Source organism: Catharus ustulatus, chromosome 6, assembly GCF_009819885.2.
Source record: "Catharus ustulatus isolate bCatUst1 chromosome 6, bCatUst1.pri.v2, whole genome shotgun sequence".
NCBI lineage: Eukaryota > Metazoa > Chordata > Aves > Passeriformes > Turdidae > Catharus > Catharus ustulatus.
This window is the reverse complement of record NC_046226.1, coordinates 12,285,039-12,311,391: the sequence shown is the minus strand read 5'-3', so window position 1 is coordinate 12,311,391 and position 26,353 is coordinate 12,285,039. Positions and strand designations below refer to the sequence as shown.

The 26,353-nt window shown below is 39.3% G+C and overlaps 2 protein-coding genes across 4 annotated transcripts in view; one reads left to right on the top strand and one right to left on the bottom strand.

The window, feature by feature from the left end:
• Positions 1–476: 476 nt before the first annotated feature.
• WARS1 (tryptophanyl-tRNA synthetase 1) lies at positions 477–20,077 on the bottom strand. 2 transcript variants are annotated; one of them, XM_033062526.2, is made up of 12 exons: positions 19,997–20,077; positions 19,361–19,383; positions 16,600–16,811; positions 15,384–15,591; positions 11,527–11,635; positions 10,143–10,262; positions 9,358–9,540; positions 8,612–8,712; positions 7,260–7,372; positions 6,079–6,252; positions 2,756–2,896; positions 477–940 (listed from the first exon to the last, which is right to left on the bottom strand). In XM_033062526.2, the coding sequence occupies exons 3-12, from the start codon at positions 16,711–16,713 to the stop codon at positions 782–784; spliced, it is 1,422 nt and encodes a 473-aa protein (XP_032918417.1). In that variant the 5' UTR covers positions 16,714–16,811; positions 19,361–19,383; positions 19,997–20,077; the 3' UTR covers positions 477–781. The 2 variants fall into 2 exon arrangements, with proteins under 2 accessions (XP_032918417.1, XP_032918418.1); XM_033062527.2 differs by lacking the exon at positions 19,361–19,383 and having other exon boundaries at positions 19,997–20,065.
• A 140-nt stretch (positions 20,078–20,217) lies between these two features.
• WDR25 (WD repeat domain 25) overlaps positions 20,218–26,353 on the top strand; it is a 63,509-nt gene continuing 57,373 nt past the window's right edge. Inside the window, exons 1-2 of one of the 2 annotated variants that reach the window (XM_033062524.2) lie at positions 20,218–20,304; positions 23,815–24,569. In XM_033062524.2, coding sequence (XP_032918415.1) covers positions 23,874–24,569 — 696 coding nt within the window. In that variant the 5' untranslated portion in view covers positions 20,218–20,304; positions 23,815–23,873. Of the gene's footprint in view, positions 20,336–23,814; positions 24,570–26,353 lie in introns of both variants that reach the window. The other variant, XM_033062522.2, reaches the window with a different exon arrangement.

The window sequence follows — 26,353 nt, the reverse complement described above, 5'->3', positions numbered from 1 at the left end:
CAGTACTAGAAGTATCCCTGTGTCCAGTGTGACTTCAATTTTCACAGCATGATTTAACACTTGTTATTTATAACTAGAAACTAATATTTGCATTGCTATACTATCTTCTACCTGAGAATATCAAGGACCTGACAACTTCTTCATGACCTCCGCTCTCCAGAGGCACTCTGGAGAGGTAAAAAGCTCCAGAAAAAAAGTACAGTGAGATTTCTGCAACTTGCCCAATCTCAAAGAGGAAGGCGATAGCAAGACAAGTCTGATATTCCTTCTCCAGTGTTCAACTCACAGATCTCCACTCTTTCTGTATGGATCTCACTTTGTAACATTCACTACTTTTTTGTGTGCAGCATGTTTTCAGTAGCCCAAGAAGTCATACAGTGTAGTAAACCAAAGTACATAGTACAGAAGAAAATGGAGCTACTATTTATTACTTTGAGATATGACCTCTTACCAACATATTTAAAACAATTTCCAAGTTAGCCTTTATCATCAAATGGAAATTTTATTTATATTTTCAACATGAAATACATTAAAATACAATGCTGGGCTGACATACATGCTTTTCTGCAAGATTGATCAATTCTGTCTTGCTTATTCTGATTTTAAATAGATACAAATCCAGTTTAAAACTTTTTCTGTACTCTGCTCTTCATGATAATTTACTTATTATTTATAAAGCACCGATTACAGGCTGTACATAACTAGGGAGTGATGACATACAACAGAAGACAACAATTACTTGGTTGTGGATTATCAAGTGCTAAGTTACATATACATTTCTTCAAAATTCAAAAGCCAGTTTCCTTGGAGTCATGAACTGCTTCACAATTTCATCTGTGACCTGCTTCCTTCTTTCTTGATGAGCTGCTACCAAGGGCTGCATTGTTTCAATAAGTACCTTCTTCAGCTCCCCAGTGAGCAATTCCCCACTGGTGTAGGCCTGTCAAGAAAGTGTTGGTTGCTGATCATGGTGCCATTCACAGTGATCAGTACTTATTTAAAAGACAGATTTGGATGACTTAAAAGTAAGTACACGCCTTAGAAGATTATCTGGTATCACTCAGAAAATACAACTTGCAGAGCTGCTTGGTGCCTGTTAAAACATTAAGGCAGCTGGCAAAGTTCTTATGTGACAAGTTAATACAAGGACTGAATAAACTACATTCACAAGTTTAACTAGGAAATCCTGTAATTACTTGCAGGAAACTGCAACCTTCCTCCCCAGAATCCCAGTTCAAATAAACTAAGCCACCCAAATAAACTAAGTCACCCTAAGCCTTTTTTTTTTTTTCCCATAACAGGTACAAATTCTCATATTTTTCTCTCATTGCATTTGGGTAATAGACTAGATGTGATTAAAATATCCTTTTTATAGCAAAGACACTCAGAATCTATGTTCCCACTGTAGTCATATTCACAGCAGGTAATCCATTCCATTGCTCAATACTGAAATGCTTTAGGTTAGAAGCACAGGCCAACAGTTTATTGGTTCAGCCACATTTAGCAACCATGGCTGGGACAGTTCAGCTATATTTGAAATGACAATAAACATGATAATTTTACCTCCCCTCATCATCAAGCCACTTGTAACACCTGTTCAAGGTGTAAATGCTGCTGATGCTCACTCAGCAAGAGTAAAATACATCAACAAAAACAAATGGAATTGCAATTTCAGTGGTGGTATGGTTTGGGGGGTGTGTGTTATTTTTTGCTTGTTAGTTTGTTACAAAAACACCAAAGTTGCTTTTTTTGGAAGTGTCCTCTGGGGCTACACTTGAAGCAACTGCACTGATGCCGCTACAGGGGATGAGTCCATGTTTTCTACTCAGGTTCTGAGGCACATTGCAGGGAGCAGCAAGCTGTGGGGAATGCTTTGTGCTCTGCAGCAGATTTAGGCTGACACTCTTACAGTGGTTGGAGATTAATGAAAAAAATCTCTAAGTCAAACGTGCTTCAGGTTTCCATATGGAATTTGCAACAGCACAGAAAAGAGCAGCTATCCAACCCTGCTCTTGTTTGGGAAGGAGTAGAGGGCTGGAGAAGAATCTGCAGCTCTTGATTTTCTTGCAGCTGTTCCCAGCAGGAGAAAGCTGATAAACCAATGTGACATGGGTGTTATCTATGGCAGCTCCTGCCTTCCAGAGAACACACACCACCTAGTATTGGTGATGAAAGGAAGAGAAATGGCTTGCTACCAGCCCTGGAGACAGAAGTCTGCTAGACAGGCTTAAAGAAAATGCAACATATATGAAGTAGTTTTCACCTGGGGTCAATGAATAATTTCCTGAGAGCTATTAGATTTCTTGTGATGATAAGAAAAAACCAAAAACCAGCAAGCTTTAGACATAAGCTTCTGTAGTTCTGCAGAATGTTTAGGTACTTTACAAAAAGGAACAGGCAGAGTGTATTATACAATAAAAACAACATTAAACCCAAGGTGACCTCATTTGAAAGGTAGGGAAGATATTGTCCTACACAGTGTTGGAGATTTCTGTGAAAACACTGGGGATTTTTTGTTTTAAAGAAGAGACAGATTGGCCTGTGAGAAAGAACACTGAAAAGAAACAAAAACTGAGACAGTAATACTGAAACTTGCAGTCCCTTTCAGAAGGGATGGAGAGCATGAGAAGAACACCAGAATTACCTTCCTGGAGCAGGTTCACAGGAGAACTGAGATAGCTCTGTTGAGGGCTGAGGTACAGCTTTGTCCTCACAGCAGGGAATGAATAACCCTGCCTGCAGTTTGGTTACTCACCTGCTTCAGTTGCTCGAGCCTGTCATCATCCTCCAGGAAGAAAGTCAGGTACATAAAGGACACATCAACGTCACAGTTGCCTCCGTACTTCCTGTGCTCTTCAATGGTGTCCCTGCCCCCCGAGAAGGCGTGCTTGTTAATCTGAAACAACACCAGGAGCTCATGCTGTAATTCCCACCACAATCAGGATTCCTTTGCTGCAAACACAGATGAGTCATGATCCTCTAAATTCTTTACTAAGGATTAGCTGAAGAATGAGTGGGACAAGTTAAAGCAGAGCCTCAGGATTGAAAAAAGGAGGTCATTAGAAACCACCAGTCAAAAATGGCTACACACATAGTCCTCAGACTGCATAATCAGAACAAAAATTAAGTGAAAATAAAAAATAATCTACCCAAGACTCAGTCAAAAAAGTTTTAAGTCCTTTTTGCTGAAGCTGTTGGATAGAATTTGGGCTTGCAGAAAATGTACAAAAATTAAGTAAATACTTTATCAAGAAATTAATTTTGAAAGAGATGAAGAAGGCATGGAAAATCCTGCAGAAATCCTAGAGGTAAGGTTATCTCCTCTTTTTGGGAAAACAAAAGAAAGGAAAGTTAAAGATGACAAAAGTCTATCTAGAATGCTTAAGATCAGATCAATGCCCAATTGTTCAGCCTAAAAATGGAATATTTGCTGACAGCCTCCCTCTTTTTAAGCACAGTTTCCTATAGGCAGATGAACAGCACTATTGAACAGATGTAATTGCTAATCCCATTCCTAATAAATTCACAAGCCACTGGCCTATTTTGAACAGTGATACATATGTAGAACTCTCTGAGGATGCTAATCTTACAAATTTAAAGAAAATAAATTGCTAAGTGGTGGGAAAAAATATTTCTTAACCATATGCTGAGCTTTCATTTAGCTCTTGTATCTTTTGAGATACCATAATCAACCTGCCAAGAGACACATTTGCATATGAAGTAGGTGTTTTTTTCAGTTGTGGTATCTAGGAGCTGTTATATATTCACAATTTATTAACATTTCTACTATCTGTGTAGACTATCTAGTGCTTTTTTGAATCTCTCCAACCACGAAGTTACAGATGAGTCTCGTGGCAATGACTACAATCAGAAATCACGCACTGATGAATATTTTAAGGAAATGAACTGCCACCTGCCACATTACATCTCTTCCTATATTGTAGGGCAGCCTGAATAGCTGTCTCAGCATCTGTAAAATGAAGTTTTTACATACTGTTCTTCACTGACCTTCTTCCTTATTAGATGTTGTAAGCCTGTATGAATTTTTTTCTATGCCTTTTATCTCTACAGTTTGTGTTCTTTCCTAAACAGAGAGGGATTAAATACAATATGCCAGGTGAAAGCACATTTTTGTTGAAACAAAAAATGTTTCCTTTCTTAATCTCAAATTTATTTTTTTCACATGTTCTGGCACCTACTCACCTGAAGATTTCAGTGAACTATAGTGAGGCACTGATTTTTTCCCCCTGAATTTCTCTGAATCCCTCAAAATGACTATAGATATAAAATCTAAATAACACTTTATAGGAAAACAAACAAGTAATTGAGTTGTAATTTGCTGATAGGTACAATAAGAATAGTTTATTAAAATGCTCCCATTCATCTCATTGGATTACCCAGCATTCTCTTAGCCATTCCAAATACATAGTATTTTTTTATCTTCCATTACCTGTAAGTTTTGAACCTCATTAATTAGCAATGTACCAATAATCTTAAAAATGCTGTAAGCAGTAACTTTTTTTGTCCAGCACAGCATTCTCTTTTTAACCTTCATTCATGACCAGAAATCATCTTTCCTAATATATTTTTAAAATTTATTTGCTATAATAGTACTTGGTCTTTCACTCAAGCTCTATTTCCATAAAAAATTATTTCTGGTGGGCATCAGAAGCTGAAATAAATCTCAGCTTGTCCTCCGTTATTCAACACTTTATGTCATGTTCAGGATTTTTCTTTATGTCTTTTATATTTCAAGTAACTAGATTTATTTTTTAATTTTTTTCAGTAGTTTAAAGAGAGTAGAATTGGGATCTATGAACTTGGATCTCTGTGCAGATCACAAGTTACTTGCCAGTAAAAAAAGAACATTACCAATATTATCATTACCCAAGTATTCTCCATCCTGAAATTACAGTGGTTTTTTTTTTTAAGCAACTCTGTAACTATGCAAATAAACTGGAATTATTATAATCCAAACACATGAAAAATTCCAATTCTTCAAAACAGTATTGCTTAATCAGTTTCTACAAAAGAGAATGAAGTGTTATGAGGTGGCTGTAGAAGAGTCTCACCATAAGAGGATCAATCCTCATAATCATAATTCTCACCATAAGAGAATTAATCCAAGCCCGTCCAATAGAAACAACAAAAACATATTTTCTTGTTTTGACAGTTATTTAATGTCTGGTTTCATGCCTATAAATTCCTTCCCAAGGACTGATTTTCACTTTCTTTATCATGACACAGGTGAACTTTTGCCAAACTAAATCATCTGACACCAGATAAGAGCAATCTTGCTTTGAACTTGGAAACAAACTAGGAATATACTCAGAAGAAAATACACCTTCTGAGCTGAAATTCAGCATAATGTTTATCTGTAAATTGGAGCGAGCAGATTTCTTTGTGAATTGGCAGCAATGGATTTTCAAGCAGCAGGAAAGGTCTGACCTGTGCTGTAACTAACACCGTGCAATGTTTGGTGCTCCCAACAGTGAAAGTCAAGAGAAAGACCTGTGTATTAGGTTTACATCATGGCCTGTCAGATTTCAAAACGATGGCAACATAATATTTATTGTAGGAGCATGAGCCTGCCCTGCAGGTATCAGAAAAACAAACATGTTCTGTACACTATCCCAGCTAATATTTGTACTGTCAGACTAGTTGGTACTGCAAAAGATCATACAGCTAAATTTGTGCAACTCAGTCAATTCCTGAAGATGCTTTGCCATGAAATGTATGGAAAAACTGATTCATATATGTTCCAGGAAAACACTAAAAATTGTCATTGTAACCAGAAGCTGGCTGAAGGTAGTGTCAGACAGGGGGATACTGAAGGAGTGTCAGGTAGGTGCTGTGGGCCAACCTCTGCAGCACTTCCTGATGAAGCTGGAGACTATTTCAACTTACATGGTACCTACAGATATGATTTAGGGGGGGACTTCACAGGGATAGGTTTATGGTCTTAAGGGTTTATGATCTTAAGGGTTTTTCCTGACCCAAATGACTCTATGATTCTATGACCACCACCACTCCTTTTTGTTGTAAAGCTTCATGCTATCAGGTTTTGCAGGTCCTTACCTTTGTCTTGATTTGTTTGGGTGTATCAGTGAGGAAAATGGAAGAATTTGGATCACTAGCACTCATTTTGGTCTGTGCTCCTTGTAGGGCTGGGAAGAAGACTGAGTGGAGTAAGGCTGGCTTAGGCTGTCCAATTCTGGGTGCTACATCGCGAGTCATTCTAAAATAAGGATCCTAAAACAACCATCAATAAAAAACACCGAATAAAGTTGAAAAATACCATAAGAAATTACGTGAAAAAACCAAAAACTGAACCCTCGCCATGAAATATTCCAGAACCTGTTCTCAATCCAGTTCATTCAGAACACCAACAAAATCTCCTTTTTATTCTTTCCCATCGTGCTGTACACTCTGATTCCCTTAAGTAACAGGCATATTTACAAAATTTTACATGAACTCAAATAGTTGCTAAAACTATCCTTAATATGTCTGGAGATGGATGCAGCCTAAGATGAAAGCTTTCTCCCAAAGCATTTTTAACAGCCAGCAGAGAATCTGAACTAAATCAGCAATCAAGCTGGCAGTGCTGTGCTGATGATGTGACTTAAACCAAAGTGAAATATTACTTCATAATATTGTGGCTGATGAATATATTTACATCATCTTCCAGAGTCTGTCTCTATGACAAAAGTAGCTAATGATTCAGACAGTGCAGGATGTGATTCCTAGAAACACTACTGAAGTAAAGACCCTATTACTCTCATTTGTATCTGATGTTTTTCCAGCTCTCTCTATAAATCTTAATTGTTAAGGTTCTACAGCCTTTCTGGCAAATTATTTCAATGCTTCTTTATTCTTACTGAGAAAGGGTTTTTCCCCACGGTTCAACAGAAATCTCTTGTGCTGCAAGTTGAGCTCATTCCATCTTGTCCAAGTTACCGTGGAGATGGCCAAAAGCTTCTTCCTACCCCCATGTCAGTGTGCTTTTGCACAGATGTCTTTGCTTTCCTAGATGTCAGCTCAGTTCAATAGTTGAGATCAAGAGAGATCCAAGACTGGATGAATACATGATTGTTGGGTTAAGCCTTCATCTTTCCATCTTTTAGGTCTTTCAGTTTCTATCCCAGAATGGTGCTTGCAGGAATGTTTTACAGATGCCTCGAGAAACCACCACAAAGCTTGAATGGTACAATACAAAACCAAATCCATGAAAACCAAATTAAGCAATATGATTTTCTTACCTGGTCAATAGCACATGGAATAAGACACTGAATATTCTCCTTGCCATTGAATATCTGTGGAAACGAAGAACTGAAGGATGGAGCAGCTTGGATAGCTGGAAAGCTGATCTTACCTAAAAAACATGTTTGAAAAAACTAAGGAATCAATAGAAGCAGTGATAAATAGAAAGAATTTTTTGCAATACGTAAAATGCACAAACGAATAATCCAAATACTTAGTTGAAGACCAAGCTCTGTCTTTAGCAAGCACTGCTGCCTTATCTGAGGAAGCCTTTTCATCTTTACCTTCTGCAATGTCAACAAACCTTCAACAACATAGAAGCTAATGACAAAAGATAAGATGTGCCCACATTGACTTCAGCAAAAGTTCATCACTGCACACTCTCTTGATCACTGAACTATCTACCCTTTCCAGAAATGGAACTGACTAAACTTCTCTTTTTTTTTTCACTTTGTGAGAGAATAGCTACAGTCATCACATAAGCTTCCTTCCAAGATGTTAAATCATTGCTATATGCACACTGTACTCATGAAGCATCTCAGATATGCCAAAACAGATATGTTTTCTTTTTTATACAGGGCTAAATCACAGCGTGCCCGACCTGGAACTGATCAAAATCCTATCAGAACAGACAGGAAGACTTTTACACACATGTGATGAAGTCATAATCACAAGTCCATCTTTTATCAGAGCACTGTTAAAACAAGTGGAAATCTGTTCCTTGGTTACAGTGAAGGCTGAAAGCTGTCACTGGTCTAATTACTGGATGAAGAATGATGATAATGCTCAGAAACATCTAGGATTTAATGTCATTTTTAAACAGAATTTTTCTTCTTGGTCATATGACAGAAACCTGAAATTGCAGTGATGTAAATGGGAGACTTGAGTTACCCAGCACATTGATAATTAGGCTATTCAGCATTCAACTTTTTTCATATATGTAAATGCCTATGGGTATTAATGCAACTTTTTCTGACAAGTTTCTTCACAAATTTGGCACAGAAATTTCTAGGAGGTAAGATTGTCTATAGCTTCAATCACTGTAACAAAAGAATAAAAAAGAAAATAGAAGAAATAGTTGTTCTCTGTTTTGGACCCTTCAACATTTGTGTTTTGTACTTTACTCTTACTAAAGTCAAAAAGGTAGATGTTATGCTAGAAATTAATTTTAAAGTGTGTTCTGTTCTGAAGGAACAACAATAACATCAGAATATGCCTGGAAACATAATCCTCCTGCTTTTTCTGTCTGTTTCATGAGTGGCAGATACTAATCTCTTTAAACTATTACTTAAAATAGCTCAATTAAAAGTGAAAGCAAACACTATATATTGTAACTAGTATGATTTCCTACCAATGCAATCACTGTCTGTAAAGCCAAAGATTCCTTTCACTTGGTTAAATGTCACATGCTTCTGAACTTTGACAATGTTTTTGTAGAATCCAGCACTTGTCCTGTAAGAAAAAAAATGTGGAAATATAAAATGAGGAGGGTGTATGCACAAACTGTGACTGCAAAAGCTGAAAATATCAAAAACCCTGCAGGATTAAATCTTAAAGTTTCCGACTTTTTGTGGCACATTGAGATGATGATTAGAGAATCATTTACAAACAGGAATTTTACGCCTTAAAAGTTTATTTTGTTCTTCTCTTCCCCCAATAATTACTACAAATATTCTCCTTTAAACTTCACTCAATGCTGCATTATTAAAACACTTGAACACAGCAAGTTGCTGCAAGCCTTCTGTTAAAGCCAATAAAGTGTAAACACATCTGGGAGATTTTGATACCATCTTAAACAAAACAATCTGGAAGTTTCTCGGTGGTTTAGGTATTTTTACACTTTAGCTGGTTAATATATATTTCATAATTTACACATTGCACACACAAGCATTTGTTCATATATTATACAGTAGAATGACAGTAACATATATAAAATGTGGGACAGAAGAAAAAAAATAATATGATTCTTTTTCAAGTGTTACAAAACTTGTCATGAAGCTTTCAAATTTAGACACACTTACTAAAACATTGCTGGTAGTCAGAGAGAAAATACAGACACTTTTTTCACTACAATGGTCTAAAGAAATTTATACTTACCCTAAATAGTCTAAATCTGAAAATATAAAGGTTTTATTGACGTCAAAACCACATGCAATGATGTCTTTTGCATTTTCTCTAGCATATTCATATGCCTTCTCAATTGTCATGTCCTTCCAAAGGTATTTCTCATCATCAGTTAACTGTATTACCAAGGGAACATCAAATACTTCTTGCAGCCACCTAATAGAAGCAGACATGTTTGATTCCAAATTAAATTAAAATGAAGATGTAAATTATGCAGCTAAAATATTTTTATATATTTAAACAAAAGTATATGAAGCACATATATGCTCCTTTCTTTGTATGGATATGCAGTTATATTTCTGTGAACAGATTAAATGTTTTATACAGATGGTAATGACAACTTACCTGGAAAAAAGACTCACTGTTTTCTGTACACATGACAGAGGTCACCAGTTGCAAAGGAACCAGAATTCAAAGAGGTTTCACCTTTCTGAGCCCAATGTCTCTGTGTCCTGCTGCTGCAGGCACCACCTTACAAATTAATGTTACTGAGTCTTGTAAGGAACTGGTTTTTAGGAACAACAGAGGAGTTGTTCTAAGGAGTGCCACATGGCTAAGGGAGTAAAGAACAGGGCTTTATGGTGATGCAGGGACTGTGATAACTTCAATGAAAGGTAAGACTGAATTATGTTCATTAATATTCACTTCACACAATCAGAAGTACTTGCAAAGTAACATTTCAGCAGTTTTACAAGCCATGTTCAATGATTCTTTTAAAGAAAATTCCTTGATTAATACAACTGGTAGAAATAGCTTACTTTGTGAACATAAATGGGATAAGATGACCAACGTGCATTGCCTGAGAGGATGGCCCTCTGCCTGTGTAAAGGTAAAAGGGCTTCTTATTTTCATATGCATCAAGTACTTGGTCCATATCTCTAGAGAAAAAATAGAGAAAACAAGACACAATTATTTAGTAAGAAATAGCCACAGTAAAAAGCCTTTATTCAAAATTGGAGTGTTTTTAAAGCCAAAAGTATTATAAATAAATTATAGAATTTAAAGTGTCCCAGAAATAAGAAAATTACTGTTTACTCATTTTTTAATTCAAAGAAAGCATAGTCTCCTTCAGTCTCCATAAGGAAAAAAACCTCAAAATGAAATCAAATGTGAAAATTTAATGTTGAAATTGTGCAACTTTTAAAATTACTTCATTGGATAACAATCTCTAGGGAGTAGTAAAACAACCAGGGACCATTTCTCAATTAGGTTTGACCAAGCAGTTTAGCTGACCTCTGGTAGAGATCATGCCGTCAGTCATGCTCAGGCCCTTCTGTGAAACCTGCTGGTGCCACAGCCCAAAAGCCCCAATTACAGTAATTTCACAACTATAAGGCACACCCATTTGACTAAAATTTTCCCCTGAACCCGGAAGTGTGCCTTATACGATGTACAAAGTTGCGACATTTGCCACCCCGGAAGTGTGAGCCATGAGCCGTGGGGGGAGCCGGCAGTGCCGCGGCAGCCGGGTGCAGGCGGGCCCAGGAGCCCACAGTGCCGCTCCTGCCGGGTCCAGGCAGTCCCGGGGGCCCATGGCTGCCAGGTTGAGGTGGGGCCTCGGCCAGCAACCACACGGGGTGAGCTGGGGGCGGAGCCTCGCTGCAAAAAAAAAAAAGTGCGCCTTATATTCCAGTGCGCCTTATCTGATCTACAAAGTTGCGAAATTTGCCGACTCCCGGGGGGTGCGCCTTATAATCCGGTGCGCCTTATGGTCGTGAAATTACTGTAATCGTGTGCTAACAATTAAACAGTGAAGGTCACTGGCAGAATCATGCTTAAGATTATATCCTGAGCCTCTTCTGTACCACAAACAGATGCATGGGAGCCCTGCTGAAATCACCAGTGGCACCCGGAGTTCTCTGCTATGCCACTGCCTGTGGGTGCTGACACAGAGTCAAAAGGAGCCTGCACTCTGAGCACATTTCTTCAGTCTGGGATTTTTGAGGACATATCAGAAACCCACGCAATCCAGAGTTTCAAGTGTTGCCAGGGGAAATCTGCAGTAGTTGCTAATTTCAAATGGCACAGTTGGTTTGCCTTGGTATAAAAGCACACGGTTTTTGCTAGTCACAGGCCTCTCCCAATAATTCTCACAGGAAGTCTGCCCAACAGGACCTTTTGAATTTTAATAAAAGCACTCACCTGTGGGAAAAAAAGATTCCTCTCCGTAGAAAGTGGTGAGGTTTTTGCCCAATAGCTCTTTCTATTCGATTAATCAGATCTGTGTCAATTTTACTGCTGCCAAACCGAACTACAATCATAAGATGTTAAAAAAAATTAAAATGAGCATATGATGTAGCTATATAGATCTTGAAATACCCAGTACATACCAATGCAGGCTAGACTAAAAAAAGATATCTTCAAGTCAAAAAGTCAAAGTCAATTTTCCTGATTCTTGCCTGAAGACCCAGCAGTCACCTCCAGTATTATCTTTATGCTGGGAGGCTCAGCTCACTCACAACATGCAGTGTTTCTCCATCCACAAATTACTGTAACTGCAGTTTTCTTACAGCAGAACTACTGATATTCCAAGCAAAAAACATGCTAAAGAAACACATTCAGATCACCAATTTTACCTAAGCCATACAATAAAAATGCCTATGAGGCTCTGAATGTTTTGCTCTTAATGTCTGAATTTTCTGCTGTCAGACAACATCTTCTCTTGCTTTCACTCAAACAACATCACCAGCCCCAAATACTCTTCTGCAAACTTAATTCTTCTTTAATACGTACATGATTACAGACACTGCTCCCCTCAAGAGGCTTGAAAAGGAAATGCATAATGCTCTTCATGGCAATCAGTAAGACTTAGGACTTGCTGGTTTAGGAAAGGTTGTGATAGAGTAAAATAGCAGTATTTTTTCTATTCCCAGTAATCCTGGCATCCTAATAATCAGGCCAATGCTCTATGATTTCAACTTGTTTGAAAAAAATCTATCTAAGACTTTACTGCTTGCTACTATTCTGCTCTATTCAATATTAGAACTATTCAACATTGCACTAATAAAATGCAAAATTCATCAAAATGGCAAATTATTATCTGAATGAATGCTAAGAAGAGATCAAACGAGCATGAAAATGATTCAGCACATCAACAGCAACTGGTAAGAGGATAATCTGACAGAAACAGAACACATGAAAATGATGCCCTGGATTAACTGGGACTAGCTCCCCTAGAAATATTCGTGTACTGTCATAGAAAGTGATTAGAAAACCTCTCTGGGGTATAGAAATGCCTAAATATCTTTATTGAACATTCACAGGCTGCACGACTCCCTTCTCTTTGCCCATGTTCACCTTTAGTATTAAAAAATTGATCATTTTTCCCTACCTATTTCCTCCTAGTTGAATGTTCAGAACATCTTAGGCTCTGTGCTCACAAAGAATCTGCCTTTCTAAACAGCTTCTGACAAAGACACAGTCTCTGCTCCTAAACAAGCTTTAAAAAAATTCCTAGTGTGCTTTTCATCTCTGGTGTTCTAACCTTTATCAAAATACAGCTTTCAACTCACTGTGCAGAAGTCCTGAGAACTGCCATTTTCAAAAGAATATTTGCATTTGCTGAAAACTCATTGTGTACTTTTCCTCTTTGCCATTGCCCTGTTATAGCTACATGGAAAAATCTATACCCTAATATTTGTTATACAGTAACTCTGGTGACCAGCCAGTCTTGATGATCTCTGAGCAGCCATGACAAGTGTGAGATGCTCCTGGAGGCTGGAAGTAAGCAAATGCCTACCCTAAAGAAGGGCTAGAAGGAGGAACTGTGAAATTGAGGTGGACAGGCCAGTCCACCTGTCATACAAGGAAGAGTTTGAGAGAGCTGGGATTGCTGAGCTTGGGGAAGAGAAGACTCAGGAGGGATCTTATCAAAGTGTATAAATATGTGATAAGGGGAAGTGAGGAGGAAATAAAAAAGACAGCATCAGACTTTTCTCAGTGATGCCCAATGAAAGAACAAGGGACAAATGGTACAACTTAGAAGAAAGAGGAAAATCCATTTAAACATACAAAACCCCTTCATACTGTGCACATGGTCAAATATTGGAATGTGTTGGTGAGGTCTGGGATCTCCATCCTTGGAGATGAAAAAATCGTACTGGACAAGCAACCTGTTCTAGCTGGCCCTGCTTTGGAGAAAGGGGCTGACCAGATGGTCTGAGAAACTGCCCAACAACTTCAACCATTTAGTATCACTTGCAATATTCAGCTTACTGAATTATCAGCATGGATAGCATAAAAAGCTCTTTCTCCCTCATTTCTCTGCTCTTTGCTCATGCTCAAACAAACAAACAAACAGATTTCTAGGGATGTTCATATCTAGTGCTTAGCTGACAGAATATTCTTCCCAGAATATCTTCATGCTGTTCTGTTGTGCTGCCATACACTTAAGTGTACATCTAGGACAACTATTTGAGAAGACCTCTTTCAATTCAAACAATGATTTAAATTCTTCTATGTTTGATTAAACATAAGCACAGTGGTAACTTTCTCAAGTGTCACTAGTAACAATTATAGATGGTACAAAAATTTCCCTTAAGGTAGGAGCTATCCAATGTAGTAAGTTCTAAGACAATACCTTTTATTGTTATTTTTTTTAAAGGGAAGGAAAAGAAGGAAGCTTATCGATAACAACCAGCAACTGCTTTACATCCTGAAGTGGCTAGGCTAGTGTTCTTTGAAAAATTTCCAACACAGCACTTAGAACAAGCAAAATGACTCATTTATCAAATTCACTAATCTGAGAGTAGTGTAAAGAAGTAAAAACCCTTTAGGCTAACCCACACTCCATGGAAGATGAAAGGTCTTATGTACATAGTTACTGGAAAAAAAGGGTGAAACTGATTTACAGAAAGTTTTTCTTAGAAAGATCCTGAGATTGTGCCACCACAATTGTGCAATTCTTCCTTTTCTAAAATGCTCAGAACCCCTTCCACCAAGAAAAAAATCCCCAAATCACTTCTCTGTAACTCTTACGCAAGTAAGAAGATTGAGAGATCTTGTCCACTTCCAGATTCTAATAAATATATTTTTGTCCTTCTCTCACATTGACCTCTATTTTTCTTTGCACACTTCTCCCTTTCCAACTTTTTCTTTCTCCTATTACTTCCTGCAGACTCAGCCAATGTGTGCATATGTTTGACACAATCTCTCAGTAACAAAGAATTAAAATAATGCTGACACGAGGAACTGTCCCAAAAGCAAATATGATTACTGCCATGTAAGGGTGTATGCTCTATTGTGTGAAAAAAAACTACTAAGCAGATCTCAGCAATGTACAACTGAGGTACTAAACACGAATTGAAGATTGACAATAATGAAAAAAAGGAAAAACGGAGAAATGAAAGAACAGTTCTCTCACTTGTTTCTAGGCTAGACTCAAACAAGCCATTAAAATAGCAAACTTAAACTACAAAACTTTTGTAACAAGTTTTGTAACAACCCCATCTGAAACATTTCCATTACACTGCATGGTTTTGAACGAGCTGCAACTCCTTCATTCCAGCCAGCACTTGGCTGCCTGTAAGTGTGCCTTCTGAAGAAGTCATTAGATTTAATAGATTTCTGCATTCGGTTTGGACCATTCCTGCCCTCCCTAATCTATAAGCGATGTGAGGAGCAGGGAGGAAGAATCCTTCAGCCTGGCCTAAATGCTCTTCTGCATTCCAGCCACTGAAGATGCAGCTACTCAGTCACAGTGTCTTCATTAGTGTAATTTCTAATAACAGTCTTTACATCAAAAAAAAACCACATTAAAACCTGGATTTTAAATCTATAAGTTCTTTGAAAAGTATTTAAGTCTTTCATAGCAAATCTCCACCTGGGACATTTTCATCTCTCACAGCAAATTCTTTATTCATGGAAATGCTAATATTAGACATAAATTAAATGTTACCTATGATGTTTTGATCTGGATTTGTTATGATGCCTTGCTGTTTCTGTGGTCATTAGGATCACTTTACATAAATTCCTTAGTAGCAGTGAAGGAAGAGTTATACCTATGAGCTTGTCATAATCCACGCCTTTAGCATTTGATGTCTGCACATTCCAGGGATCCACTAAATCCTCATCCTCTTCTTTAGTTGTACCATTGTTTATTAATACAAGATCTTTTGGAGGCAAGCCTGCCTGATAATCTTGTCCTGTTGTTGTTTTATATGACAGTTTTAATGATAAGAGCATCCTCACTGCTGCATCAATTTCATCCTGAATAAAGGAAAAAACCCAAAAAACTGTTTGCCTTAACATACTTGAAACAGACAATTACATTCATGTCCCAACCTTTCAAAATCCCACATCCATGCTTTGATCTGAACTGCATCATTAATAAACTCTAAACTCTGCTCTAATTAAATGTTTTCAGCATCAATGTCAAATGTAGAAGAAAAGCAAACCCTTAATTATTAGAATACAAATTATCACGATTGCCAAGATATTTAAAGCACCTCTGTTTTGCTTTTCAATTTCTGCCTAGGAAAAAAAAAGCTTGCTTGCCTTTCAGAAGTATAGCAAGCTTACCACTTTTACCATGAATTTCCAAGGTATACAAATAAAATACAGATTCTTATCTAATTTACTTTACAATGCTTTTAGTGGCTCACCTTAAAATAATTTATTCACTACAATTCATTGACAGACTTAAAGACAAACTAGAACAAGAAGTTATGGTGATGACCTCTCTAATATAAAGCTATTGTAAAATCTCCTGCAAGCAACACCTTATTTGACTCCCAGTTTTCAAGGCTTACTCCCATAGACAATATATTAAGAGAGCCCATAGGGAACCTGAAATAAATGGCAAATTACTGAATTACTTAAGGGAGATTAAGAAGGGACTGTCAGCATAGTTACAGGAACACATATTTGATAAAGTCTTCAAAAACACCTGAAGAAAAAGATTTTCATAAACCATCTACAACCAGGAAAGAACACAAGTGCCATAAATTTGCTTGAGAAATAAATGCCTTGGATCCTGTCACATGGTATGGCAACTGGATGAAGCAGACTTCTAAGCCTAGGTCTCTGCTTTTATTTCAAGAGTAAAAACTTTGGCCTTGCCAGTGACTACCTTACTCCAGGTATGCCACAGTTCACAAAATGAACATAAACAGTTTTTAACAAGAGTTTTTCTCAACACAATGCAAATTAGATCTTAGAACAATAAAATTCTTCAGCACTCAAATAGGATGGGTCCAAAACATGAAATGTAAATACCTTTGGTGCTTTTCCTGCTTTCAGTGCTCTGACTTTCTCTCCTTGTTCAGTCACTTTTTCAAACAGCTGAAGTGGACTCAGAGACTTCAAATCACAGTTCGGGCTGTCAGCCATTTTGCCAGACTGCACAAAGACCTGAGGTACAACTCAACTCAATTTATCCTCTTCCAGCTCTTTGGCTTGGAGATTCAAAACAGCAGCAACAAAGAGAACTGTAGGGCAAAAAAGTAGTATATTTTAGTGTAAGCCCTCAAGATTAGGTGAACAGAACATAAAAATAAAAACTATACTGATCCCTACCACATTCTACTCATATCAAATTGATAAAGGTGGAGACAGTACACAGTGAGCATCAGTTTCACAAAAAAATGGACAGAGACTGACAAGAGTATCAGATAAATTTAGACATCACTGTTCATGTTGTCTATTTAACACTAGAACACCTTTTCAAAGTCAAATTCCTGGCAAAATGAAAATAATTAAATACATGTATATATGGTCCAGAGCATCCCAGAACAACTTGTAGAGACTATGTGATTCCTAATTAGTTAATGTTCCTGCACTGGCACCCTGTCAAATGCTGGATGATGAAACTTTCATAATTATGATATAGAATTTTGTCTCAGTATATGTAACAGAGTACTTCAGCCCAAAAAAAGATACACAGGAGAAAAGTTTAGTCATCTCCTTTATGGTTTTCCTGCAGAAGTTACAAACCACACTGATGATTGGTGAGAAATGTTGCTTTCCAAAGAATCCTTAGGTCAGCAATAGGCTGTAAATTTGCCTGTGTTTCTCAGAACTATGCAGGAAAAATAATAGGAGATGGTTTAAGATGAGGAGGTGGCTGAGACTAAGAACATAGCAGTCTGCCTAGGCGGGCTCTGTCATGGCGTGTCCATGCCCACCAAGTGGGAAGCTCTGTGCCCATGTAAGAAACTACTGAATTGCAAAGGTCTGAATGTCTGGAGAGATCCCCCAGCAAATTACTGATCCACTGCTGTGCATGCAGCACGGACTGACCGAGTGTTAGCAAAAACACACGTTTCTTTGGCTTCCTTTTCCCAGAATTAAAACAAACAAAAAATCCAAAGAAAACAAAACCTCCAGAAGCATATAATAGTTGCATTAGCTGTTCAGCAGTATTTCAAAGCCTTCCTTCTACAAAATAATCAGTCTAATCATAACCTTGGTTATATGTACACAGTGTTTATTTAAACTGTTACTGTAAAGAGCCTTCACCTGCCTAGCAAACTCTGAAGGTCGATTTGGTAACGGGTGCTTACCAACACATCCCTATCATTAGGGCTCTGTTTGTCAGTCAGCTGCAACATTCCCATATTTCAGCTTCAGCTGAAAACCCTGAGAAAACTCGGAAGCAGATACATCCACTTGTTAATGAAATTTGTTTCCTCTATTAACTCTTAGATTACCATACTTAGATGACATAATAATACTTCAGTTTTTAACCTAATTTGATCCCTTTAAACTTGACTTTTTGCAATTTGACAGTGTGATTAAAAAAAAGCAGATCAAACAATTTTTGATGCATTCCTACAGTTCAATTACATTTTAAAATTTGGATATTGTCTTCCTCTTCTTCATGGGCAGAGAATATTTTAAGTGTTAAAGAAAGTATAGAATAAATGCATATTAGAAAATGTTTATGAAGATTAATTCTTTCTGTAGGAACACGCCACTTATATTTACTGGCTTCAAACTTCACAAAATAATAAAGACATAAATAAGAATTTCTTTGGTGTAGAACAAATTGCGACTGTTTTAACTTAATTCTTTACAGTACAGTCTTACTGATGGATTGCCTGCATTTAGAAAGGTTGAAATGACAGCTGACACTTGGCACACATACTGGAAAGCAGCAAACCAGACTCCTTAAAATGTTTGGAATATTATGGATTTAAGCTGAAAAGAGAATCTCAAATGAAGGTGCATCTTCATTAAGAAGGAGCAAAAGTAATCCAGGTGGTACAACAAGACATGAGGATATTGTGACTATAAAATGCAAAACATATGGATTGCTACCTAAAGGTTGCCTTTATTTACCTCGGTACTGCCCCTATTTGTTAGTGGAATTCCAGCCAGGAATTAAGTTATGCGGAACAGAGGTCTTTACTTTTTTACCTTTTGAAATTCATTAATGCAATTGTGAACCATAAAAAAGGAATGTCTGGATATTCTACTATTTATCAAGATTTTCTTTCTTGCTACCTTATCGACATTATAAAAATTAACAGTCCCAGACATATTACACAACATATGCAAGCAGATCTGAAGGAAAAAAAAAAGATGTATGGGAATTGGAGAATGAACTATTAGGATATTTAGGACCAGAGTCTAGAATGACCCAGTGTGAATTTGAAAGCCAAGATGTGTATGCTTCTTCTACCTAAGAAATGCAGGTAACTTATAATGGGTAATGCTCCTGTGTCCATTTTAAAATATTGAATTGCTATGAGACACAGCTCAAAAACAATTCTTGGCAAAGGTATCAGAAAACTACTGCATCTTCCCCCCTTTTCAACTGGCTGGCCATCAGATCTATGATCATTTTCACTGTCTGCAGTCTGACTTGGCAAGTTAGAGACCTGAGAATTAAAAAACAGGGTTTCACATTAAGTTAAGAAGATAAACATTGCATGTAAGTACATTATGATTTCCAGAGACTACAGTAATACAATAGTCCAGAACAAGCTTTCATGAGCAAATGAAAGAATGCAAGACTAAGTCTAAAAGCACTTACATTCCTGAAAACTGTTTTTCCTCCTGTAAAAAAAAAAAATCAAAACAAAAAAAGAAAATTAAAGTAGGTAGCATCCACACAGATGTCATGTGAAACAGGCCTTGAGAGGCACTCCAACATAACGTGACCATTCAAAGACCGAGGAGTCACCAGAAGAAAGCCCGACACGAACCTTTGCTATATTGCAGCGGTTTAAGAGCAAAGCTCCTGTTGTGCACGTTACCCACCACCAATGCTCCCTAACCCTGGCGTCCTGCAGCATTCCTGCCACGCCCTGCCCGGCACAGCAAAGCCGCTCGCCAGCTCTGCCCTTCCTGCGGTGGGACGCATTCTCCAGTGACCTGGACACGCGCCCTGCCCTTCCCAGGGAAAAGGGCATTTTCACCGGACTTTCTGGCGAGGTAGGGAATGGAGGAAAAGCTCTCAAGTGCATCACGCATCTCCCTCCAGGGGAAGGAGAAAACGTGACCGGCAGGGACGCTCCACACCCGGCGCCTCGCACCGGTCACAGGGCCGGCAGTGACCACCCAAGCAGCCCCTCTCCCGCCCGCCGGGGTGTCTCCGCGAGTGCCCATCCCCATCACTGTGCCCGTGCCCATCCCCGTGCCCGTGCTGGCCCATCCCGCCGCTCCTCACCCGCCGCTCCTCTGTCACCACCATTGCATCACCCCAGCCGGCACGGCCGGCACGGCTCCCGGCTGGGAAACACAACCTCCCGGAACCATTGCCTCACGCAGTCCTCGCTCCTGCTCCAGCCGCCAGCCCAAGGGAGCGCTCTCCCTCCCGCTCGCAGCGGCGGAAGAGGAGTTTCTGCCCGCTCAAGGAGCCGCGGTCTGACTCCTGTCCTTCCCAACGCGCGGGGGCTACGACATGCGGAACTCTTGGCTGGGGTGCCTTGTTCTCACCCGGCGCGGTTTTAGCTGCGGCGCGGCGGCGGCCGGCAGGTGAGTTCCGGGCGCGCTGCGGGGAGCGCAGGTACCGCGGGGATGGGAACAGGAACGGGAACGGGAACGGGAATCCGAACGGGAATGGGAATCAGAACCGGAACGTTGCCGGGTGCTGTTGTCCCAGCACCAGGGTTGGGCTTGGCGCACGGGCCTCTGTGGGAGAGGGGAAAGAGCCGGCCTCATTTGCCGGGGCCCTCCCGGGACCCGCTTCCTCGTGTGGGACTGCTCCGGGGGGACTGGAGAGGGCCGGGTGTTTGCAGAATGGTTAGGACTGGAAGGGCTCTCTGGAGGTTATCCAGGCCGACCGTGTGCCCAGGCAGGGTCACCCAGAGCAGGTTACACAGTAACGCATCGGGAGGGATCGGAATGTCTCCAGACAGGGAGAGTCCACCCCTTCGCTGAGCGGCTGTCCCAGTGCTCTGCCCCCCTCCATGAAAATAAATGCTTCCCCGCGTTTGGGTGGAACTTCTTGTGTTTTAGTTTATGGCCATTGCTCCTCGTCCTGTCGCTGGGCAGCACGGAAAAGAGCCTGGCACCATCCTCTGGGCACCCGCCTTTGAGACGCTTGTATGAATTGATGAGATCCCCTCAGTCTTCTCCAGACTAAACGCGTCTCCCATAGTCTCTCATAAGAGAGATGCTCCAGACCCCTCACCATCTTTGTGGCCTCCCCTGAACCCTCCAGCGGCTTGTTCTTTCCCCCTCGGGGCTGTGGGGCGTTAGGAGTGGGGAAGCGCCCCGGGGAGGGCCGTGCGTCCCGTCTGACCGCTCGGGGCCCCGCCGTGAGCGGCCTGCGGTGCTCAGTGCCTTAGCACACCTCTGCTGGGTGCTCAGTGCCTTAGTACACCTCTGCTGGGTGCTGAGTCCCTTAGCACACCTCTGCTGGGTGCTCAGTCGCTTAGCACACCTCTGCTGGGTGCTCAGTGCCTTAGCACTCCTCTGCTGGGTTCTCAGTGCCTTAGCACATCTCTGCTGGGTGCTCAGTCCCTTAGCACACCTCTGCTGGGTGATCACTGCCTTAGCACACCTCTGCTGGGTGCCCAGTCCCTTAGCACACCTCTGCTGGGTTCTCAGTCCCTTAACACACCTCTGCTGGGTGCCCAGTCCCTTAGCACACCTCTACTGGGTGCCCAGTCCCTTAGCACACCTCTGCTGGGTTCTCAGTCCCTTAGCACACCTCTGCTGGGTGCTCAGTCCCTTAACACACCTCTGCTGGGTGCTCAGTCCCTTAGCACACCTCTGCTGGGTGCTCAGTGCCTTAGCACACCTGTGCTGGCATCCATGGACACCGTGCCCCTTAGCTGAACACTCTTCTTCAAAGCTTCCGGATAAATCAGTCTTGTGGAAGCCGAGGAAACCCAAAATGCTGTAAACTTCTCTTTCAGTCCAATACATTACACATTACATCATTGATGAGCTCACAGTCTGGTTACAGGATGTTTCCAATCAAGTACATTGTGGTTCCTCTTGAAAAACAAACGTTGTTGGGAAGTCTTCAAATGAGAGTGATGCTTTGTTTTTACCAAAATACTGATGTTTATGGGTGATGTGTGTGATGAGATGGATTTATGCTGACCAAATGTAATGGAATGTTTCTTTCCAGTATCTCATGGGAAACATTTTTAACTATCTTGCACTGCTGAATCTCAACTTGGAGGGGTTTTTTGGTGTTAAACTGAAGTAACTTTGTAAGTCTAACCCAATTCACTTGTGTATCCTAGTTTACAGCTTTTAGCCAGAGGTCAGCTTCTTACTCTATTTGTTCTTTGGACATGGTACATGTGGTTGGGAAGTGTGTTTAGCACTGCAACACAAACAGTAACCACTTGATACGATCACTGAAGTGAAGCCCTTCAAAACTCCTATTTATTTGATGTTTCAGTTTACTGCTAGGAACTTCAATTTACTGTTTTTGAATTGATTTGTTAGTTAAGTTTTCATGAAACACTGTTTTTTTTGACACTGTTTAAATGAAATATTGATGTAATGAATTAAAAGCTGTATTGTAAAAAAAAAAAAAAAAAAGACTTTTTCCTTGCTCTTCTTTGCTGTCACTTATAGCTGTCTTAAACTTCAGATAATGACAAAATGTCCTCTAGAGGGAGATCTTGTTGCTTTTACGTGCTGAAATGTTGGTCACCTTGTTCCAGTTAAATGTCTTGATCACTTATCTTGGGAAAGATCTGTGATGTTGAATGTGTATATCTTAATAAGTACCTATCTTCTGGATCTTTGCTTAAAAATTTGATAATAAAATATATAGTCATGTAATGCTTCTGTAGGTTATGTCAAACACAGTTATTTTAATTTAAATAGATCCAATTCTGAAGTTAAATGAATAATCTTTGCAAGTTCCAGAATCCTACTCCTGCAGAAGTATTTGTAGGACCTATATTTGTGGTGTCCCTACATTTGTGGTGTCAATTCTGCAAATACTTATGAAGATACTGACTTTCATGCTGCATTTCCTGTTGTCATCAAGATGCTTTTGAGGGCAGTTTGTTTGCTGACCTGAACCAAGAATTTCAGCAGCCTGTCTGAAAGTGTTGTGGGTTAAATCTCTTCAGCGTAAATGAGTGCTAACAGCTTGGCAAGGAAACAAAACAGTAATAAAATGTCACATTTAATCAATCTTACCAATACTTCCTGCCTGTAAACAGCAGAGCAGAAATATTACTTTGCAGACACATCAGTTGTTTGAATGTAGTTAATTCTATGCTCCACATACAAATTGTTGGAAAAATCTTGGTGGGATTATTAGGAGGGTGAATTATTCTGCAGGTTACATATGCAGTCTTAGCATGAGATTTCTTTCTCCTGGACATGTTGCAAAAAACTTGTTTCACAGCTGAGGCATCTATGCTGTCATTTTTCTGTAAGTAGATGCAAATAGTGAATTTAGGATAGCTTCTGACAAATCTGATCTGTAAAACTAAAGGCTATGTGGAACATGCTCTGTGGATGTAGTTGGAAAATTTCCTCATACTGCAAGGCTGCTGAAGGGGTCAAAAATGTGTTTACATTTTAACTGCCAGTGAACCCCTACACACTTCTTTCAAGTCATCTGTACTGTTGATAAAGATATTGTTAGACTGATTCCAAAAGAGTTGTATTTGTATTCTTATGAATGTACATACAAAACCACTACATAATTAAATAATTTCTTCTCTGTGTGTGTGTGTGTAGAAGTAATGCTGGAAGTAAGGCAAAGTAATTTGCTGTATTTATACTGCAAGGTTGTTTTCCTTTTCATCCTCATTGTCATTGTTTTGTGGTATGCAAATACACCTCTGCAATGCATTAAAAATGTATGCAAAGGGCTTGGAGGCAAATCGTGTTGTATAATAGAATGTACAGTGTGTTATAATAGAAGAATAAATTCCATTAATAAACAGAAATAAGAGGTTTGAAATTTTTTTTAAAGAAAGGCGTATTTATATCCCTGAGATACTCAAATTGTAGACTTTGTAATTAATTGTGCTCTGAATAATCAATTCTTTATTTTAGATCATAATTTTGGAGGATTGCAGCACTGAGATCTCTGGAGTCTGCTGTGTCTAGCCATAATGAGTTTGGTTGCTTATGAAGATTCAGACTCTGAGACAGAAGCTGAAAAGACTGAAGCCCCCAATTCTTCTGGCAGACAAACAAACCAGCCGAGTTCTTCTGTGAGTTGTGTTCAGCACTTTGCACCTGGTAGCACAAAATCTGCATATGAAATGCACCCTGCTGGGAGCACTGGCAGGAGCAGGGTTTGGGAAGATCCCCCTGAGCGTTATGCACAGAATAACAACACTGACTTGGCACCTCCCTACTGTCCCAGGGTGTACTCTGGCCATGCTGCATTATCTGTGGCTTACAAAAACTATGAACAGGCTTCAAGCTCTTCGAGAAATTCTGGAAATGGCTTTTCCCAGAAGAGAACACATGAAGACAGCACTACTACCCTGAAAGGAATTAGGCCATATATCCCTAAACGACTGCGTCAAGAAAATTCCAGTAAGCCTGAAAAAGAAGAATCTGACCAGAGAGGTAGCTCAGATTGTGATGTTAAGTTTAGTATATCAGCAGAGCAGACTTTGAGAAAGATCTCTGAATTAATTAAGCCATATTTGGGATCTAAGTATAAAGTGACTGAAGTTCCAAAAAGCTTAATATTTTCCATGTCTAAACACAGCGGCCCTGTTAATGAAATCCAGTGGTGTCCTGTACGGGAACAAAGTCACATGCTTCTCTCAGCTTCTATGGACAAAACAGTCAAGGTAATGTAAAGCAAGATGCTTTCTGGCTCAATCATCAGACTTAAAAATATTGTATTAAACAATCCTCTTCTGGAAATGACATCCTTGCTTGTGTGTATTTAACAGTTCCAATGTGCTCAGATTTTGAAGAGATGCTTTATAAGATTATTATGAACTTGCAGCTTAATCTTTCACTATACTCACAGTTCCTTTAGCTTTGGTGGTTTTGTTTTGTTTTTTTAATTTTTTTTTTTAATTTTAGTAATGCCAGTGTTTTAGACCTTAAGAAGTTAGATTTCTGCTAGGTCATGTCTCATGATCTGTATCAGTGTTTTATTACAATGGCCTATGAGCACTATGGTATGCACACAGATTCTGCCCTGAAGCAGACTTAAGCAACTAACTGCCAACACTGGAATGATATTTTGAAGACCTTTACCTTTCTGGCAACCTGTGTGACATCTGCTGGAGGAGGTAGGTCAGGTCAGATGGATTTTGCATCTCAGAACAGTGTCTTGTCATGATTTAAGGGGTCTTCCCACTTAAATTTGTTTCAAGGGTTAATTGCTCAATATTCAGAGTGAGTTTACCTTCTAGGTTTAATGAATTTGTCTTCAATTCTTTGGTAATTTAGTCAGTCCAATGAGGTTTTTGTTTTAAAAATGGGTAATAAAAGTATTTTGTGTGTATACGTTCCCAGATATAGGGCTGATTGTGCCTCTGGGTTCAAATAATTGTCCTCTGAAGTGGCCTTACACAGGAACATAGCTTTGATAAGAGTGCACAGAAAGTGTCCTTTCTGGTGGAAGACATGCTTTATTGCATCTAACATGTATTTACCATGGCAGGCACAATTATTTTCTTGCTTCTAAAGTTTAGGACTTTAGTAAATCTTCCTAAATAGAGAATAGAACATCCCTTATACCAGCATATCAACATAGTTCTTCCATCTTCTTTCCCAGGATTTTTAAACCTCTTTTTCTTAAACATTAAATAGAGGAAAAAAGTACTTTTATTTCTCCTTGCAAGTTGTCTTTAATATACTTGTTACATCTTGGCTGTTGTGAAGAACTGACTTAGGAGGAAGAGACTAAGATATGTGAGAAGGGCTGATGGATGTTTCTGCTAAGCAGCAATGTAAATTTAGATTGTACAATACTGATGTCTGGATTTAAGACCTTTTGTCTTAAATTGTCACATCATCTGCTGAATGTTTATTGACTGTTCCAGAACCTCATTTCACTGACAAGTGAAGTTATAGATGTGTTGCATTTGGTATAAAAATCTAAAGTCTAAGTTGTTGCTGCAGTATAAAATTATTAGAAAGTTGAAATGATGGCCAGTGTGTTTTGTTTTCTGAGCATAAAGAATATTTATTTTTCTGAATGAGTGTTACCATGCCAACTTGGAAGCAGTCATTAACAGTAAAGCCAGTTTTTGAAGAAATCTGACTGTTTTAGGTCCCCCAAACCTTGGAAATTCAATATAAATGAAGTATATTAGTGTTGGCAACACTTCAGAGCATGAGGGTCTGAAAAATTAATAAAAGAATAACACAACTCTTAGGAAGTATCTGAAACCACACTTTTATCTTCTGGAAGGCAGCAAGCTGTGGATGCCCCTTGCTGTTATTTCTTAGGGAATCTCGTCACTGTCCCACTGTTACACGCAGGCTGTCCCGGGCAGCAGAGGGCGCGGTGACACCGAGGATTCGCTTGGTGTTAGACTCCCAAATTCCCTTCCTTTCTGGGATCACGAGTACATAGATCCCTGGTGACTGTGACAACACTGCTTTACCTTCTGGG

Coding starts and splice junctions, on each gene's coding strand:
- WARS1 (XM_033062526.2), bottom strand. CDS start 16,713: ATGGCTGACAGCCCGAACTGTGATTTGAAGTCTCTGAGTCCACTTCAG. Junction 10,263..11,526: donor GGAATCTTTTTTTCCCACAG/GTGAGTGCTTTT, acceptor TTTTTTCTCTAG/AGATATGGACCAAGTACTTG. Junction 8,713..9,357: donor TCAGATTTAGACTATTTAGG/GTAAGTATAAAT, acceptor TTTTTCTTACAG/GACAAGTGCTGGATTCTACA.